Source organism: Salvelinus namaycush, chromosome 16, assembly GCF_016432855.1.
Source record: "Salvelinus namaycush isolate Seneca chromosome 16, SaNama_1.0, whole genome shotgun sequence".
In the NCBI taxonomy this organism is placed as follows: domain Eukaryota; kingdom Metazoa; phylum Chordata; class Actinopteri; order Salmoniformes; family Salmonidae; genus Salvelinus; species Salvelinus namaycush.
This window is the reverse complement of record NC_052322.1, coordinates 435845-454574: the sequence shown is the minus strand read 5'-3', so window position 1 is coordinate 454574 and position 18730 is coordinate 435845. Positions and strand designations below refer to the sequence as shown.

The 18730-nt window shown below is 43.4% G+C and overlaps 1 protein-coding gene across 1 annotated transcript in view; it reads left to right on the top strand.

Moving 5' to 3' along the window:
• Positions 1–18730, top strand: part of LOC120060835 (rab11 family-interacting protein 3-like) — a 108312-nt gene that overhangs the window by 79668 nt on the left and 9914 nt on the right. The window contains exons 9-13 of the mRNA XM_039010255.1: positions 5003–5038; positions 5253–5343; positions 5683–5927; positions 16287–16368; positions 16940–17077. Coding sequence (XP_038866183.1) covers positions 5003–5038; positions 5253–5343; positions 5683–5927; positions 16287–16368; positions 16940–17077 — 592 coding nt within the window. The remainder of the gene's footprint in view (positions 1–5002; positions 5039–5252; positions 5344–5682; positions 5928–16286; positions 16369–16939; positions 17078–18730) is intronic.

The following is an 18730-nucleotide window of genomic DNA, read 5'->3' as shown; positions in this document are numbered from 1 at the left end:
ACATTGAAAGTCCATATGCTGCCTAACAAAGCTGGGGGTTGAGCCGGGCAATATGGATACGTGTCTGTTTCACCTGACCACTCACTCCCCTCTCTCCTTCCTCTGACACGGTACTGCTCTGCCTGAACACCCCTGAGCACTTCCTCTCGTTTTTCTGCGGTCACTCCACCCCCCCCTTTGTTTACATCAGAGACGCTAAGCCGGATAATGCGTAATTCCCGTTTGCGTGATATTTTCCCAAGCGCTTAGCCAGCTAACTACCTAGATTTTCTCTCTCGGTCACAATATGGAAATAAGCTGGCCTAAATGGCTTGGCTTTATTGATTCCTTCTGAGTTACAAGTAATACTAAACCTTTCTCCCCCTCGGTAATTCAACGTTACAACCATAACTTCCTTCCAACTAGAATTAATGGGCACTAAGCCAGTTTGAATCAGTCCACTGTGATTTACAGTGTGTTGCAGGAGCATTGTGGTTAGTGCAGTGCTGTGTGCGGTGATGCCAAGAGACGTACGACTGGTCAAAGCTGTAAAATTGATACGACCCCTTTCACACAGATGTGTGTAAACGACACCTCTGTACACACAGGATGTTAACCACTCCTCGTCTTACAAGACAAACACACACACCTAGAGACGGTACACTGCTGCTTCACTGCCACTCTGTCTACAAACACACGCTGTTGCGTCACTACCTACTGCAACACACACATACATAACCTACTGCCGCTGTTACTTCACATTAGTGTCCTTCACTATACCTTCCTAATATTGAGTTGCACACTCACCTTTTGCACTCAGAACAGCCTCAATTCGTCAGGGAATGGACTCTATTAGGTGTTGAACGCATTCCACAGGGATGTTGGCCCATGTTGACACCAATTCTTCCCACAGTTGTGTCAAGTTGGCTGGATGTTCTTTGGGTGGTGGACCATTCTTGATACACACAGGAAATTGTTGAGTGTGAAAAACCCAGCAGCGTTGCAGTTCTTGACACTAACCAGTGCGCCTGGCACCTACTACCATACCCGGTTCAAAGGCACTTAAATCTTTTGTCTTGCCCACTCACCCTCTGAATGGCACACATACACAATCCATGTCTCAATTGTCTCGAGGCTTAAAAATCATTCTTTTAACCAGTCTTCTCCCCTTCATCTACACTGATTTGAAGTGGATTTAACAAGTGACATCAATAAGGGATCATAACTTTCACCTGTATTCACCTGGTCAGTCTATGTCATGGAAAGAGCAGGTGTTCTTAAATGTTTTACACACTCAGTGTATTAAAGTGAGCCCAATGACAGGACGAAACCTCGGATGTAACAACACTGAGATGGATTCCAACCTTTCAGTAAACCCCACAGCCCAATTTGCCTCACTTTTCACAAACTCTGATAATCCTGCGCTCTTCATCCCCAAAGCTTCCTCACTGTGCACCCCACTTTTCCGGCACTCACTCCCTCTCCTTTCCCCCTCCTCTCTTCCTCTCCCCAGCGCCCCAACTACTCTCCCTGCAAGCTTTCAGAGCTTCCTTAGGGAGGAGGCGCTGGACTTTTTCTGTAACCAATGTCACAAACAAATCTCTCGCCTGGAGGACCTCTCCACCCGCCTCAATTTCCTAGAGATGAATAGGTAACACTTCTCACCACCACTAAGCTTACCCGTGTGTGTGTGTGTGTGTGTGTGTGTGTGTGTGTGTGTGTGTGTGTGTGTGTGTGTGTGTGTGTGTGTGTGTGTGTGTGTGTGTGTGTGTGTGTGTGTGTGTGTGTGTGTGTGTGTGTGTGTGTGTGTGTGTGTGTGTTGCCGTGTTGACAAGGAAACACATTACTTTAGTTGTCTGTGCATGTGCTGCCCTGTTATGTTCAATTGGTAAGATGCACACACGCGTGCTGTGTTTAATGTCAAATAGACAGACACATGCACAGATTATGACGGTGTTTGTGTGTTTTTGAATAGGTTCGTCACACACATCTCACTCGCTCCACTCATCTTCACTCTTCAGTGCACGTTTGTGTGTGAGTTGTGGTGTGTTGACAGCATTGGTGTTTGGCTTGACTGAGCTTGTTTTGGGGAGAACCTCTCACTCAAACTCAAGCTTGCTCATCGTATCTGTACTGCATTGTTATAATAGGATTCATAAGGTTAAAGGGCATGGTTGTTTTTAAACTGAGTTTGGTGGACTGTCATGCTTTGCTCTAGCTGTTGGTGCTATGTTGCCAACAGAAGGTTTGCCCGGAGTTCCCATTGCTCATATCAGTGCATGCCTTATACGTTTCATATATACATACTGTATCTCACATCCTGTCAAGCTCATGGAAAGAATTCTATCTGTGCAGTGACAAATGTAAAAAAAAAAAAAAAAAAAATCTGAATTAACTTCACAGGTCAGTGATGTCAATTACAATGGTTTGAACCTTTGTTTTATCAGGGAGTCATACTGAGACCAAATTCTCTTACAGATGAGCCCTAAATTACAGAAAATGCACACATCAAAATATAAATACAAAATGCAAGCTGAAAGAAAAACACAGTCGTTAAAAACACACTTTCATCAGTAATAAAGTTCTCAATCAGCCTTCTGAATTGCCCTACAGCCACCAGAACATCACCTTTAAGAAAGATTGTTCCACAAATAAGGTGCAGGAAAACTTAAAGCTGATTTACCTAACTCAGTAGAGACCAAAGGAATTTCCACAGTTAGCCATCCCTGAGACCGGGCGTGGTAACTCGTGCATCTAAAGTTTAGTGGTGCTGTTAGGTATAGTGGGACTTTTTGTAAAAGGGCTTTATAAATGAACACGTAGCAATGTATCAAGTTAAGTGACATCAAAGAGGGCCAACCAACTTTCTGGTTGCAGTGAATGCAGTGATGAGAACAAAAATGTTTGCCCGTATTACAGCGCAGTGCGCTATGATAAACTGCATCTAACGGCTGAATTGTCAGCTGCGTTCATATTGATGACGTCGCCAAAGCATCGGACCAATACGAACGTCAACTGAATGATCTGCTTTCTACTATTTAGCGAGAGGTAGGACCTATTTCTATAGAAAAATGCCATTTTTATTCTCAGCTTCTTAACTAACTCCGCAATATGCTTTTTAAACGACAGCTTTTCATCTATCCAGATGCCCAGTTATTTGTAAGCATGGACACGATCAATATGGACACCATCCAAAATACATATGCTTAAATCATCAGACTTATTTTTATGCGCTCTAGAGAACATCATATACTTAGTTTTATCAGCATTCAGTACACATTTCAGGTCAATAAAGTTTTTTTTCTAATACAATGAAGGCAGTCTGTAGTTCAGATAGAGCATGGTCAACCGTGGGGGCAATAGCATACACGACAGTATAATCGGCATACAAGTGCAGGTTACAATTTTTTACAGACAACTCGATATTGGTAATCTAAACCGTAAAAAGTACAAGACCATGAATCGACCTCTGCGCTACACCTTTCGTAATATCCAGAAAACCTGATTTAACACCATCAGTAGATATACATTTTTGGTATTTTATTAGGATCCCCATTAGCTGTTGCAAAAGCAGCAGCTAATGGGGATCTATCCGTTAAGTCATTTTTTAACCAGTTACATGCAGCCTTGTCTAGGCCAATTTGAGGAAAGCCTCTGAATTACCAGTGAGTGATCAACAGTATCGAAAGCCTTTGACATTTGTATTTATTATGGATCCCCAGTAGCTGATGCCAAGGCAGCAGCTACTCTTCCTGGGGTCCGACAAAATTAAGGCAGATATACAATTTTTAAAACATTACAATACATTCATTACAGAATTCACAACACACTAAATGTGTGCACTCAGGCCCATAATCCACTACCACATATCTACAACACAAAATCCATGTGTACCTGTGTGTATAGTGCTGCCCTCTTCATGTCAATGAAGAGTTAACCACATGTTAACCACATGTATAACAGTTAACCACATGTATAACTAGGAATGCAGCAGAAATAAGGCTATATGATCTGGTTTAAAACCCAACTGATGTACATTTATATTTCAAAGATAAGAAAGATCTCAGCTGAGATTGAATCAAGGATTCTAATATTTTAGCTAGGCAAGAAAGTTTAGAAATAGGCCAATAATTATTTAGGTCACAAGGGTCACCACCTTTGCGAAGGTGGAGTACATGGGCCTCCTTCCAAACCTTGGGGATAGTACCAGATATAATCGTCAGGTTAGAAATATGGATTAATGAATCAACAATCATGGGGTCAGAGAGCTGCAGTAAAAATGGATCAAGCATATCAGATCCAGCTGTTTTTTTTTTTTTTTTTTTACATCAATCTTAAGCAGGTATAAAGCACATCACAGATAGTACATTATTGAAATGAAAACAAAGATTCACTAGAAGTTGACGGGTTAACTGTCGAGTCAGCTAAAGGCTGGCAGAGGGAAGAGCAGTCGATTGACTGAGCAGGGTCAACTTCACCACCGTTTCTCTCAAATAAAAAGCCTGCCGAGATAAAATTATGATTGGTGTATGGCTTATGTCATTGCTCTCATGTTCCATTTCAAGTATTCCATTGCAACCTTACAAATAGACTTAATCATCTTGTGCCTGTTCAATGAGTGCTGATAAAAAATATTAATAAATTGTGCCTGGGTTGTGTTCATTAGGCACATAACATAAGAAAATGTACTGTAACAGGGAGGGACTAGGCCTGCCTCACACTTGTCCAATAAGAAACACGCATGTTCGTTTCCTGTTGCAACACATTTTATAACATCTTCTGTTGCGTGCCCTAATGAACACGACCCTGGTTGTGTGTGTGAGTACTCAGATGTGCATATGAACATGTACGATACTTTAGGACCCTATCCTCTCAGTATAACACCCTCTTTATCCCTCTGCTTTTTGGAGCGAGGGATGAGGGGGTGGGGAGTAGGAAAGAGGGACACCAGGAGATGGACAGTGTCTCTTTCCTCTTATACTTTCTCTCTTCCTGACTGGTTTCCTGTCTGGTTTCCATTCAGCTCCAGCAAGAGGCTGTCCAGCAAGAAAGTAGCACGGTAGGTCAAAATGTATTCGTTGAATTCATTCTGTAGAATATTATTTGAAATTGAATGTGAAAATATGTTGTCTTTTTGGGATAAACATAACCAGCTATCTTGACTTATCTTGAAATTGTAGCTAAGTCTGGTGTGGAATAGCAAAAGCTTTCAGGGACAGAACAGGGCTTTCTTTATGAAAACCATTTATCATATTTCCTCTCCGGTGTTTCAGACACCTCCGGAACAGCTCCATGACGCTGGACAGCATGGGCGAACTGTCCCGGGACATACTGGATCTGGCCGACACCGACATCACTGAGAAGGTCAGAGTTCAACATCACAACACAGCATCATAACATTATACAGCATCATACAGAGTTTATCAAACAGCATTATACAGCACTGAATATTAATGTAAAGAAAAAGTTCAGCATCAAATAGCACCATATTATACAGCACTGAACATCAAAGAAAATATCATGTAGTTCTCAATCACTTAAATGCCACAAAAAACCTGTCAGTTCCACACACTGTTGTACCACATAACAGATTAGCGCCCCCCCCCCCCCCCCCCCCCCCCCCCCCCCCGTTGTGGACTAAAATAGATCCTATTAAACAAACAGCACTGCTCTGTTCTAACCCTCACCCCATCCCTCTCCCAGGTGCTCCTGCTGGAGCGTCGTGCAGCAGAGCTGGAGAAGGACTCGGAGGCCAGCGGGGAGCAGCACACACGGCTCCGCCAGGAGAACCTGCAGCTGGTGCACCGGGCCAATGCCCTAGAGGAGCAGCTCAAGGAGCAAGAGCTCCACGCTGAGGACCACCTCCACCAGGAGACCCGCCGCCACAAAGACGCCCTCTCCAAGCTGGAGCGGGAGAGGAGCCTGGAGCTGGAGAACCTGCAAGCTAGGTCAGTGGTATGGGGTGAGTGGGCGGTTGGGGTGAATGTGTGTCGGTTGTGTGTGTGCATGTGTGAGAACTACAATAAGTTGACTTATAGAAGCTAATAGGGCAGGTCTGTTTGTATGTCTGTAAGTGTATGGGGGACCTGGCGCAGGTGTTTATATGTATATCTGCACTGTGTATGTGAGTATGGAGAGATGGGTTGAAGTGGATGGATGACCCATAGGCCAGGTGCATGGCAAGCAACTTTTCGATTTCTATATACAAATATAGTGAGGGTGGCCAGCAGTTGTGCCTGTTGCATAGGCCTTTAGAGACTGTGATTGTGAACACTGCAAATGACTGTGTATGTCAATTGCACTGTGAGACATCACTGCCTCCTACTGGTCTAGATTACCACTGACCCTTGCAAATCCTTTGAGTTCAAAGCAGTAATCTTTTAGTAGAGTAGACACATAGGTGTCACAGCAGCTTAGTTTTGTTGTGCTGTGTCTGCTCAGCTGTGAATGTCAGTGTGTGGAACAGAATAGGAATTATTTGAATTTGTTGAATGAATCATTTTAATAGATTGATCCAAAAACATTCAAATCAAATTGTATTTGTCACATGCACCGAATACAACAGGTGTAGACCTTACCGTGAATTGCTTACTTACAAGCCCTTAACCAACAATGCAGTTCAATAAATAGAGTTAAGAAAATATTTACTAAATAAACTAAAGTAAAAAATAAAATAAAAAAGTAACAATAACAAGGCTATAATACAGGGGGTACCGAGTCAATGTGCGGGGGTACAGGTTAGTCTAGGTAATTTGTACATGTAGGTAAGGGTAAAGTGACTATGCATAGATAATAAACAGTGAGTAGCAGCAGTGTAAAAACAAAAAGGGGATCAATATAAATAGTCTGGGTGGCCAGTCTTATGGCTTGTGGGTAGAAGTTGTTAAGGAGCCTTTTGGACCTAGACTTGGCGCTCTGGTACCGCTTTCCGTGCGGTAGCATAGAGAACAGTCTATGACTTGGGTGACTGGAGTCTTTGACAATTTTTTGGGCCTTCCTCTGACACTGCCTAGTATTTAGGTCCTGGATGGCAGGAAGCTTGGCCCCAGTGATGTACTGGTCCATACGCACTACCCTCTTTAGCGCCTTGCGGTTGGATGCCAAGCAGTAACCACATCAGGCGGTGATGCAACCAGTCAGGATGCTCTCGACGGTGCAGCTGTATAACTTTTTTAGGATCTGGGGACCCATGCAAAATCTTTTCAGTCTCCTGAGGGGGAAAAGGTGTTGTCGTGCCCTCTTCATGACTGTCTTGGTGATTTTGGACCATGATAGTTTGTTGGTGATGTGGACATCAAGGAACTTGAAACTCTCGACCTGCTCCAATACAGTCCCGTCCATGTGAATGGGGGCGTGTTCAGCCCTCCATTTCCTGTAGTCCACAATCAGCTCCTTTGTCTTGCTCATATTGAGGGAGAGGTTGTACAACACTGCCAGGTCTCTCACCTCCTCCCAATAGGCTGTCTCATCATTGTCGGTGATCAGGCCTATCACTGTTGTAATGCTTGGCCACGCAGCCCTGAGTGAACAGGGAGTACAGGAGGGGATTAAAAACGCATCCCTGAGGGGCCCCCGTGTTGATGATCAGTGTGGCAGGTGTGTTGTTGCCTACACTTTCCACCTGGGGCGGCCCGTCAGGAAGTCCAGGATCCAGTTGCAGAGAAAGGTGTTTAGTTCTAGGGTCCTTAGCTTAGTGATGAGCTTTGAGGGCACTATGGTGTTGAATGCTGAGCTGTAGTCAATGAATAGCATTCTCACATAGGTGTTGCTTTTGTCCAGATGGGAAAGGGCAGTGTGGACTGCGATTGAGATTGTGTCATCTGCAGATCTGTTGGGGTGGTATGCGAATGGAAGTGGGTCTAGGGTTTCTGGAATGATGGTGTTGTGAGCCATGACCAGCCTTTTTAAGCACTTCATGGCTAACGACGTGAGTGCTACGGGGCAGAAGTCATTTAAGCAGGTTACCTTCACTTTCTTGGGCACAGGGACTATGGTGGTCTGCTTGAAACATGTAGGTATTACAGACTCGGTCAGGGAGAGGTTGAAAATGTCAGTGAAGACACTTGCCAGTTTGTCCGCGCATGCTCTGAGTACACGTCCTGGTAAGCCGTCTGGCCCTGCGTCCTTGTGAAGGTTGACCTGTTTAAAGGTCTTGCTCACATCGGCTACGGAGAGTGTGATCACACAGTCGCCCGGAACAGCTGGTGCTCTCATGCATACTTCAGTGTTGTTTGCATTAAAGCGATTATAAAAGGCATTTAGCTCATCTGGTAGGCTCGCAACACTGGGCAGCTCGTGGCTGGGTTTCCCTTTGTAGTCCGTAATAGTTTGCAAGCCCGGCCACATTCGACGAGTGTCAGAGCCGGTGTAGTAGGACTCATTCTTAGTCCTGTATTGACACTTTGCCTGTTTGATGGTTTGTCGGAGGGCATAGCGGGATTTCTTGTAAGCGTCCGGATTAGTGTCCCGCTCCTTGAAAGCGGCAGCTCTAGCCTTTATCTCGGTGCGGATGTTGCCTGTAATCCATGGCTTCTGGTTGGGATATGTACAGTACCAGTAAAAAGTTTGGACACACCTGCTCATTCAAGGGTTTTTCTTTATTTTTTACTATTTTCTACATTGTAGAATAGTATCAAAACTATGAAATTACACATATGGAATCATGTAGTAACCCAAAAAGTTTTAAACAAATCAAAATATATTTTAGATTCTTCAAAGTAGCCACCCTTTGCCTTGATGACAGCTTTGACATTCTCTCAACCAGCTTCATAAGGAATGCTTTTCCAACAGTCTTGAAGGAGTTCCCACATATGAGGAGCACTTGTTGTCTGCTTTTCCTTCACTCTGCGGTCCAACTCATCCCAAACCATCTCAATTGGGTTGAGGTCGGGTGATTGTTGAGGCCAGGTCATCGGATGCTGCACTCCATCACTCTCCTTCTTGGTCAAATAGCCCTTACACAGCCTGAAGGTGTGTTGGGTCATTGCCCTGTTGAAAAACAAATGATAGTCCCACTAAGCGCAAACCAGATGGGATGGCGTATCGCTGGAGAATGCTGTGGTAACCATGCTGGTTAAGTGTTTCTTGAATTCTAAATAAATCACTGACAGTGTCACCAGCAAAGCACCCCCACACCTCCTCCTCCATGCTTCACGGTGGGAACCACACATGCAGAGATCATCTGTTCACCTACTCTGCATCTCATAAAGACACAGCCGTTGGAACCAAAAATCTCAAATTTGGACTCATCAGACCAAAGGACAGATTTTTACCGGTCTAATGTCCATTGCTCGTGTTTCTTGGCCCAAGCAAGTCTCTTCTTCTCGTTTGTATCCTTTAGTAGTGGTTTCTTTGCAACAATTCGACCATGAAGACCTGATTTTACGCAGTCTCCACTAGACAGTTGATGTTGAGATGTCTCTGTTACTTGAACTCTGAAGCATTTATTTGGCCTGCGATTTCTGAGGCTGGCCACTCTAATGTCTCCCATAATGTTAAATAAAATTGTATAGGAAAGCCATCGATTCCTGGTGCTTTCCTTTACGTGAATGTTTTAACATTGTCTAATGTGTATTTGGGGGAGATTTCTATTTTTAGTGATTATTTTCTTTCTGTTGATAGTTGCTTCAGGGTTGTTAAGTCTAAGAAGGCTGTAGGATAAGTCCAACTGTTGCTAATTGAGAGCATCTTGACTGGCTGCATCACCACTTGGTATGGCCACTCCTGGGCTACAATCACCTATCCGGACCCGTTTTACTGCCGATACGGAGCCCCACCGGGCCTTCACGACTGGACTACCAACGTTATCTGCCCGAGGGAGTTATCCAACGGGCCCCTCCGTCGCGACGGAACCTGAACGCCCATCTGCGGCCCGCTAATCGTTAGCTGTCTTATCACCTACAAATCAGCCGGGCTAGATAATCCGGACCCTTTCTTTCTAAAACTATCTGCCGAAATTGTTGCAACCCCTATTACTAGCCTGTTCAACCTCTCTTTCGTGTCGTCTGAGATTCCCAAAGATTGGAAAGCAGCTGCGGTTATCCCTCTCTTCAAAGGGGGGGTCACTCTTGACCCAAACTGCTACAGACCTATATATATCCTACCCTGCCTTTCTAAGGTCTTCGAAAGCCAAGTTAACAAACAGATTACCGACCATTTCGAATCCCACCGCACCTTCTCCGCTATGCAATCTGGTTTCAGAGCTGGTCATGGGTGCACCTCAGCCACGCTCAAGGTCCTAAACGATATCTTAACCGCCATCAATAAGAAACAATACTGTGCAGCCGTATTCATTGACCTGGCCAAGGCTTTCGACTCTGTCAATCACCACATCCTCATCGGCAGACTCGATAGCCTTGGATTCTCAAATGATTGCCTCGCCTGGTTCACCAACTACTTCTCTGATAGAGTTCAGTGTGTCAAATCGGAGGGCATGTTGTCCGTGCCTCTGGCAGTCTATGGGGGTGCCACAGGGTTCAATTCTTGGGCCGACTCTCTTCTCTGTATACATCAATGATGTCGCTCTTGCTGCTGGTGAGTCTCTGATCCACCTCTACACAGACGACACCATTCTGTATACTTCTGGCCCTTCTTTGGACACTGTGTTAACCCTCCAGACGAGCTTCAATGCCATACAACTCTCCTTCCGTGGCCTCCAACTGCTCTTAAATACAAGTAAAACTAAATCCATGCTATTCAACCGATCGCTGCCTGCACCTGCCCGCCCTTCCAGCATCACTACTCTGGACGGTTCTGACTTAGAATATGTGGACAACTACAAATACCTAGGTATCTGGTTAGACTCTAAACTGCAAACATCTCCAATCCAAAGTTAAATCTAGAATTGGCCTTCTATTTTGCAACAAAGCATCCTTCACTCATGCTGCCAAACATACCCTCGTAAAACTGACCATCCTACCGATCCTCGACTTCGGCGATGTAATTTACAAAATAGCCTCCAATACCCTACTCAATAAGTTGGATGCAGTCTATCACAGTGCCTTCCGTTTTGTCACCAAAGCCCCATATACTACCCACCACTGTGACCTGTACGCTCTCGTTGGCTGGCCCTTGCTTCATACTCGTCGCCAAACCCAATGGCTCCAGGTCATCTACAAGACCCTGCTAGGTACAGTCTCCCCTTATCTCAGCTCGCTAGTCACCATAGCAGCACGCGCTCCGGCAGGTATATCTCTCTGTTCACCCCCAAAGCCAATTCCTCCTTTGGCCGCCTCTCCTTACAGTTCTCTGCTGCCAATGGATGGAACGAACTACAAAAATCTCTGAAACTGGAAACACTTATCTCCCTCACTAGCTTTAAGTACCAGCTATCAGAGCAGCTCACAGATTACTGCACCTGTACATAGCCCATCTATAATTTAGCCCAAACAACTACCTCTTCTCCTACTGTATTTATTTATTTTGCTCCTTTGCACCCCATTATTTATATTTCTACTTTGCACATTCTTCCACTGCAAATCTGCCATTCCAGTGTTTTACTTGCTATATTGTATTTACTTCGCCACCATGGCCTTTTTTTGCTCACATTATATATAGACTTATTTTCCTACTGTATTATTGACTGTATGTTTGTTTTACTCCATGTGTAACTCTGTTGTTGTATGTGTCGAACTGCTTTTGCTTTATCTTGGCCAGGTCGCAATTGTAAATGAGAACTTGTTCTCAACTTGCCTACCTGGTTAAATAAAGGTGAAAAAAAATGGCAACTGCTTTGCATCTGACCGCAAGGTGCTACAGAGCATAGTGTTTACGGCCCAGTACATCACTGGGGCCGAGCTCCCTGCCATCCAGGACCTCTATACCAGGCGGTGTCAGAGGAAGACTCTACAAATTGTCAGTCACCCAAGTCATAGACTGTTCTCTCTGCTACCACATGGCAAGTCTGATGCACCAAATCTGGAACCAACAGGACCCTGAACAGCTTCTACCCCCAAGCCATAGTTAGTCCGAGTAGCTATTTGGTTAATTATTTAACTATCTGCATTGACCCTTTTTGCACTAACTTTGACTCACCACATACGCTATTGTTAACTCAATTTTGCTTTATTCCTAGCTATATGTACTAGGGATGCACCGATATGACATTTTTGGCCGCTACCGATATCCGATATTTTCCTTGCCAAAAAACCCGATACCGATAACCGATATTTACATTTTTTGCGGCCTTTTAAGCTTTCTAGTACAGTTAAATAGTTCAAACACACACTGACCAAAAAGTTATTTTGTTGGCATTTACATATGTTCCCATTACCAGTAAAACATCATCCAAATATATTTCTTTCAGTTCCTTGCTGTGCTGTTTTGTTGTTCATTTATTCAGTCGTTTCATTCTCAAACAGGATTTCATTATACATGTCAAGCGGTGAAGTTTCAGCTCTGTCTGTCCGTGGCCTCTTCTGTCGTGGGTCCTCTTCGCGGTACGCACTGTGTCCGTTTCCATCTTGTCCAGCTATGTCTGTAACATTTCACGTAAACCCTGTGTTTTGTCTGCATCAAAGTAGCGGTCCTTGTACCTAGCATCGAGCATGGTGGCGACACAGTAAAGAGGCTCAGAGAGAATGCCACCGAATCGCTTGTTCACAGCCTCTAGTAGAGTACTTTTGCAAGTTTTAACCCCACGGTCTGTCGGCAGTTTTGTTGAGCAGGCGTTTCAATGCCATGACAGAGGGTATCACATCTGCTGCAGACGCAGTTGATAAGTTTATTTCTCGAGTCAGTTGTTCGAATGGAGCTAGGAGTGTGTTCATGTTTCCAAGTTTTAAACATGTTCTCAAATGCTATTGAAATGGCAGCGGAATGAGAACCAGCACCTTCTTAAGCATGCAATACGGCTTTCCTCAGTACAAAATCCTTGTCGACCCACTGTGCTGTCAGACTCAGCATGCTCATGGGGCTGACATCGCTGGTCCAAATGTCATTCGTGAAGCTAATAGCAAGAAGCTCATGGGTGTGCATTTCAACAATACTGTGTAACTCCGGTAGTTCAACTTCTGAAAAATAGTGCCTACTTGGTAGTGCGTAGCGGGGCTTGAGATGCTCGACCAGTCGGCGAAAGCCAACATCATCCACGACAGAGGACGGTTGATTGTCAAGGGCAATGGATTCCATTATCTTGGCGTTAATGGATTTCGCTTTGAGTTGTCTCGCTGAAATTTTCTTACTCTTTCAAATGACTACTCGCCTTGAACTTGTTTAGTTGTTGGAAGTGTGTGCTTCGTTTTTTTCTTCTTTTGTTCTAAGTAGTCGTTGAACGTCTGGGGGGCTATGCACTTTCAAATGAATAATTAGGTTTGTGGTATTGAAAGATTTCACTTTCTCCCCTCCTCTGGAAATAATAGCAGCACAAACGTTGCTGGCCTTCTAGGCAGAGTTCCTCTTTCCAGTGTCTGTGTTCTTTTGCCCATCTTAATATTTTATTTTTATTGGCCAGTCTGAGATATGGCTTTTTCTTTGCAACTCTGCCTAGAAGGCCAGCATCCCAGAGTCGCCTCTTCACTGTTGACGTTGAGACTGGTGTTTTGTGGGTACTATTTAATGAAGCTGCCAGTTGAGGGTTTGTGCGGCATCTGTTTCACAAACTAGACACTCTAATGTACTTGTCCTCTTGCTCAGTTGTGCACCGGGCCTCCCACTCCTCTTTCTATTCTGGTTAGAGCCAGTTTGTGCTGTTCTTTGAAGGGAGTAGTACACAGCGTTATATGAGATCTTCAGTTTCTTGGACATTTCTTGCATGGAATAGCCTTAATTTCTCAGAACAAGAATAGACTGACGAGTTTCAGAAGAAAGTTCTTGGTTTCTGGCCATTTTGAGCCTGTAATCGAGCCCACAAATGCTGATGCTCCAGATACTCAACTAGTCTAAAGAAGGCCAGTTGTATTGCTTATTTAATCAGGACAACAGTTTTTAGCTGTGCTAACATAATTGCAAAAGGGTTTTCTAAAATTATAAACTTGGATTAGCTAACACAACGCGCCGTTGGAACACAGGAGTGAGGGTTGCTGATAATGGGCCTCTGTACGCCTATGCAGATATTCCATCAAAAATCAGCCGTTCCAGCTACAATAGTCATTTACAACATTAACAATGTCTACACTGTATTTCTGATCAATTTGATGTTATTTTAATGGACAATTTTTTTTATTTTCTTTTAAAAACAAGGACATTTCTAAGCGACCCCAAGCTTTTGAACTGTGGTGTACGTGATATAAATTTGAAGTCGGAAGTTTACATACACCCTAGCCAAATACATTTAAACTCAGTTTTTCATAATTCCTGACATTTAATTATAGTAAAATCTCTCAGTTAGGATCACCACTTTATTTTAAGAATGTGAAATGTCAGAATAATAGTAGAGAGAATAATTTATTTCAGCTTTTATTTCTTTCATCACATTCCCAATGGGTCAGAAGTTTACATACACTCAATTAGTATTTGGTAGCATTGTCTTTAAATTGTTTATCTTGGGTCAAACGTTTCGGGTAGCCTTCCACAAGCTTCCCACAATAAATTGGGTGAATTTTGGCCCATTCCTCCTGACAGAGCTGGAGTAACTGAGCCAGGTTTGGAGGCGTCCTTGCTCGCACATGCTTTTTCAGTTCTACCCACAAATTTTCTATAGGATTGAGGTCAGGGCTTTGTGATGGCCACTCCAATACCTTGACTTTGTTTTCCTTAAGGCATTTTGCCACAACTTTGGAAGTATGCTTGGGGTCAATGTCCATTTGGAAGACCCATTGAAAGCTTTAACTTCCTGACTGATGTCTTGAGATGTTGCTTCAATATATCCACATAATTTCCCCTCATGATGCCATCTATTTTGTGAAGTGCACCAGTCCCTCCTGCAGCAAAGCACCCCCATAACATGATGCTGCCACCCCCGTACTTCACGGGTGGGATAGTGTTCTTCAGCTTGCAAGCCTCCCCCTTTTTCCTTCAAACATAACGATGGCCATTATGGCTTAACAGTTCTATTTTTGTTTCATCAGACCAGAGGACATTTCTCAAAAAAGTACGATCTTTGTCCCCATGTGCAGTTGCAAACTGTAGTTTGGCTTGTTTATGGCGGTTTTGGAGCAGTGGCTTCTTCCTTGCTGCGCGGCGTTTCAGGTTTTGTCAATATAGAACTCGTTTTACTGTGGATATAGATACTTTTGTACCTATTTCCTCCAGCATCTTCACAAGGTCCTTTGCTGTTGTTCTGGGATTGATTTGCACTTTTTGCACCAGAGTACGTTCATCTCTAGGAGACAGAACTCGTCTCCTTCCTGAGCAGTATGACGGCTGTGTGGTCCCATGGTGTTTATACTTGCGTACTATTGTTTGTACAGATGAACGTGGTCCCTTCAGGCGTTTGGAAATTTCTCCCAAGGTTTAACCAGACCTGTGGAGTGCTATAATTATTTTTCTGAGGTCTTGGCTGATTTCTTTTGAATTTCACATGATGTCAAGCAAAGAGGCACTGCGTTTAAAGGTAGGCCTTGAAATACATCCACAGGTACACCTCCAATTGACTCAAATGATGTCAAATAGCCTATCAGAAGCTTCTAAAGCCATGACATAATTTTCTGGAATTTTCCAAGCTGTTTAAAGGCACAGTCAACTTAGTGTATGTAAACTTCTGACCCACTGGAATTGTGATACAGTGAATTATAAGTGAAATTATCTGTCTATAAACAAAAAATTACTTGTATCATGCACAAAGTAGATGTCCTAACCGACTTGCCAAAACTGTAGTTTGTTAACAAGAAATGTGTGGAGTGGTTGAAAAATGAGTGTATGTAAACTAACACCTAGGTGTATGTAAACTTCCGACTTCAACTGTATGCACGTCAGCTTTGACATTGGTTTTGCACATCTGCGTTAAACTAGACGACATCGGGCCGATTCCGATGTTGTCATTTTTTAGCTATTATCGTCCGATTCTGATATGCTTACCGATATATCGTGCATCCCTAATGTGTACATATCTACCTCAATTACCATGTACCCCTGCACATAAACTCTGTACTCGTACCCCTTGTACATAGACATGTTATCGTTACTCATTGTGTATCTGTTATTGCTTTTATTATTACATGTTTTACTTTTCTATTATTTCACTATTTTCTTTCTCTGCATTGTTGGGAAGTACCCATAAGTAAGCATTTCATTGTTAGTCCACACCTGTTGTTTACTAAGCATGTGACGAATACAATATAATTTGATTTTGAATAGGGGTTGTCAATGTGTACTGCACTGTGGCTATATCATTGGTGTATGTTATCAAACTGTGCTGTTTTCTATCGTAGGCTGCAGCAGCTGGATGAGGAGAACAGTGAGCTGAGGTCCTGTGTACCCTGTTACCGTGCCAACATTGAGAGACTAGAGGAGGTAAGAGCACTGTCTTTTCTCCCGTCCCTCCCGTTCCTCTCCTTTCACCTCCATATCGTGCCAATTCTCCAGTTTTCTTTTCTTCCCCCATCTCTTTTCCCGCCAATCCTTTGTCTATTTAGCTCTTCGCTCCAATCGCTTGTCTATTTACCTCTTCTCTCCTTTATGACCCCCATTTCTCCAGTTTCTATCTCTTCCCCTCATCTCTTTCTCTTCCCTCCCACACCTTGTGTATTTACAGCGAGCTCCAAAAGTATAGTGACACACTTATTTAGGGGGGGGGCTCTGTACTTCAGCACTTTGGATTTTAAATTATACAATGACTGAGGTTAAAGTGCAAACGGTCAGCTTTCCTTTGATGGTGTTTTCATCCATATCAGGTGAACTGTTTAGAAATTACAGCACTTTTTGTAAATAGTTCCGCCATTTTAGGGGACCAAAAGTAGGAATTTCAAATCCAAAAGTGCTGGAGTACAGAGCCAAAACAACCAACAAATTGTCACTGTCCCATTACTTTTGGAACTCACTGTATCTCTCCTCTCATCCCTCCTTCCTCTTGTTTGCCCATTAGGAGAAGAGGAAGCTAGAGGATGAGGTGGAGGATGTGACTGAGAGGCTGAACGAGGAGCTGGAAACCCGCAGGAAGACGTCCGACAAGCTGACCCACGAACGCCACCAAAACCAGAAGGAGAAGGAGCACACGCAGGAGGTGAGAGGTCATGAGGTCACACCTGTACATAGCAACCCACTGTACGTCCATCTGACTCTGAATAAACGTCAAATGTTGTCCTGTCTGTCATTTAGTTTTGCTCCGTCAATGAGTGGGATTAGGATTCCTTTTGGCTTTCGTTATTTTTCATCTCCTGGGTAGAAAAAATAATAATCAAGAAATAAATATGGCTGTCAAAGTTTCTGCACGGACTCTATGAAGCGCAACACACAACACAGTGTTCACTCGGTGGCAGCAGCTTCTGTTGTGTAGTGATGTCTGTCTGAATGTGGTGCTTAATTAAACATCCACTATATGCACAGCTTTGAGCAACAAGGAAAAACTTACTGAAAGTTTAATGATAAACACATTCCCAGGTGTTTCTTTAGATAACCGCAAAAGCATCAAGTAGCTAGCGAGTCATGCTCAGTGCTTAATTTGTAAACCGGGAGGTGCAGGAACAAACAGTGAGCACGAGAAGGGGGGGACCTGGAGAGTTCTGAGTTACCGGAATGCATGAAAAAAAAATCCTTTATATTAAAGCATTGCATTCATATCATTTGAGTAGTGGCATAGAGCAGTAGAGTAGAGGCACTTACAGAAGTTGCACACATGGGGGTACATTTTTAGTTGCATAAAAGGTTGGCCTTTTATAAACGCATTTCATGCAATTCTACGAAATTTTTCATGACTGGAATCTTTGTTAATACCACACAAATGATCAAAATTGCAGGCTTTTTTGACACTGACAAACTGAGAATCAGAGATCAATAAAAACGACCTTGTCTTGAATCCATCAATAGCCTAGGCCTAGGTGTGTGGAGACACATATTGTAGGCTACAATATGAGGAGGAATTATAGTCCTAAAAATGCTTTCCAGTTTCACTGATTCCCCCAATGATGGGCAGCTCACTCACTGGTGATGGCCGATGCACTCGTGCCAAAAGCCTATCTCTCAATATTTGGAAGTTGATTAAATATTTTGGTGGCCTACAGCATAGTCTAAATAAATGATTAAGTGCAACACTTGAGAGATGAGTGTTCAGGCTCATGTCTATCGGAGCAGAGAGCGAGAGAGATCATAGAAAGTGAATCTCATTCTAGTTATGTGAGATACTGGCGCACTTCTCACACAGCCACGGTCACGTTGGTCTCAAACATATACTATCCCCACATACTCTAGTATAGCTGTGGGGCTTACAGGTCTGAATTTCTTATAGCCTAATTTTCAATGCTGCCCTACCAAGTAAAAGCTTAGTAACTGCTCATAGAGTGAAACTGAGAAAAATTACTTCAAACGTTTTTTCATTGTCCAGCCAATCTGTGACCGACCGCCTTGATTCGGTCTTATGTAGCAAAGTTTGAAATTGTGTTTTTTACATTGGATAAAATCAGAGACACAGAGCTACAAAATGGTATATCATACACTGCATTTGAGGAACAATGGTTAAGTAATTCTGCTTTGAAATTTGATAACTTCACTTTTGAGAAAATGGCCTTTGAATGTTTTGGTACTTACTGGAGAGCTCTTCTTTGTCTACACCCATTCAACATCATTCACACCCTCTTAAGCTTTAGCCGCCACCCAAACGCTGCCCATTTTACTCACCCTAGCAGAGCTGGTTAGGCTGTTTTCATGTTATCCAGAGCGT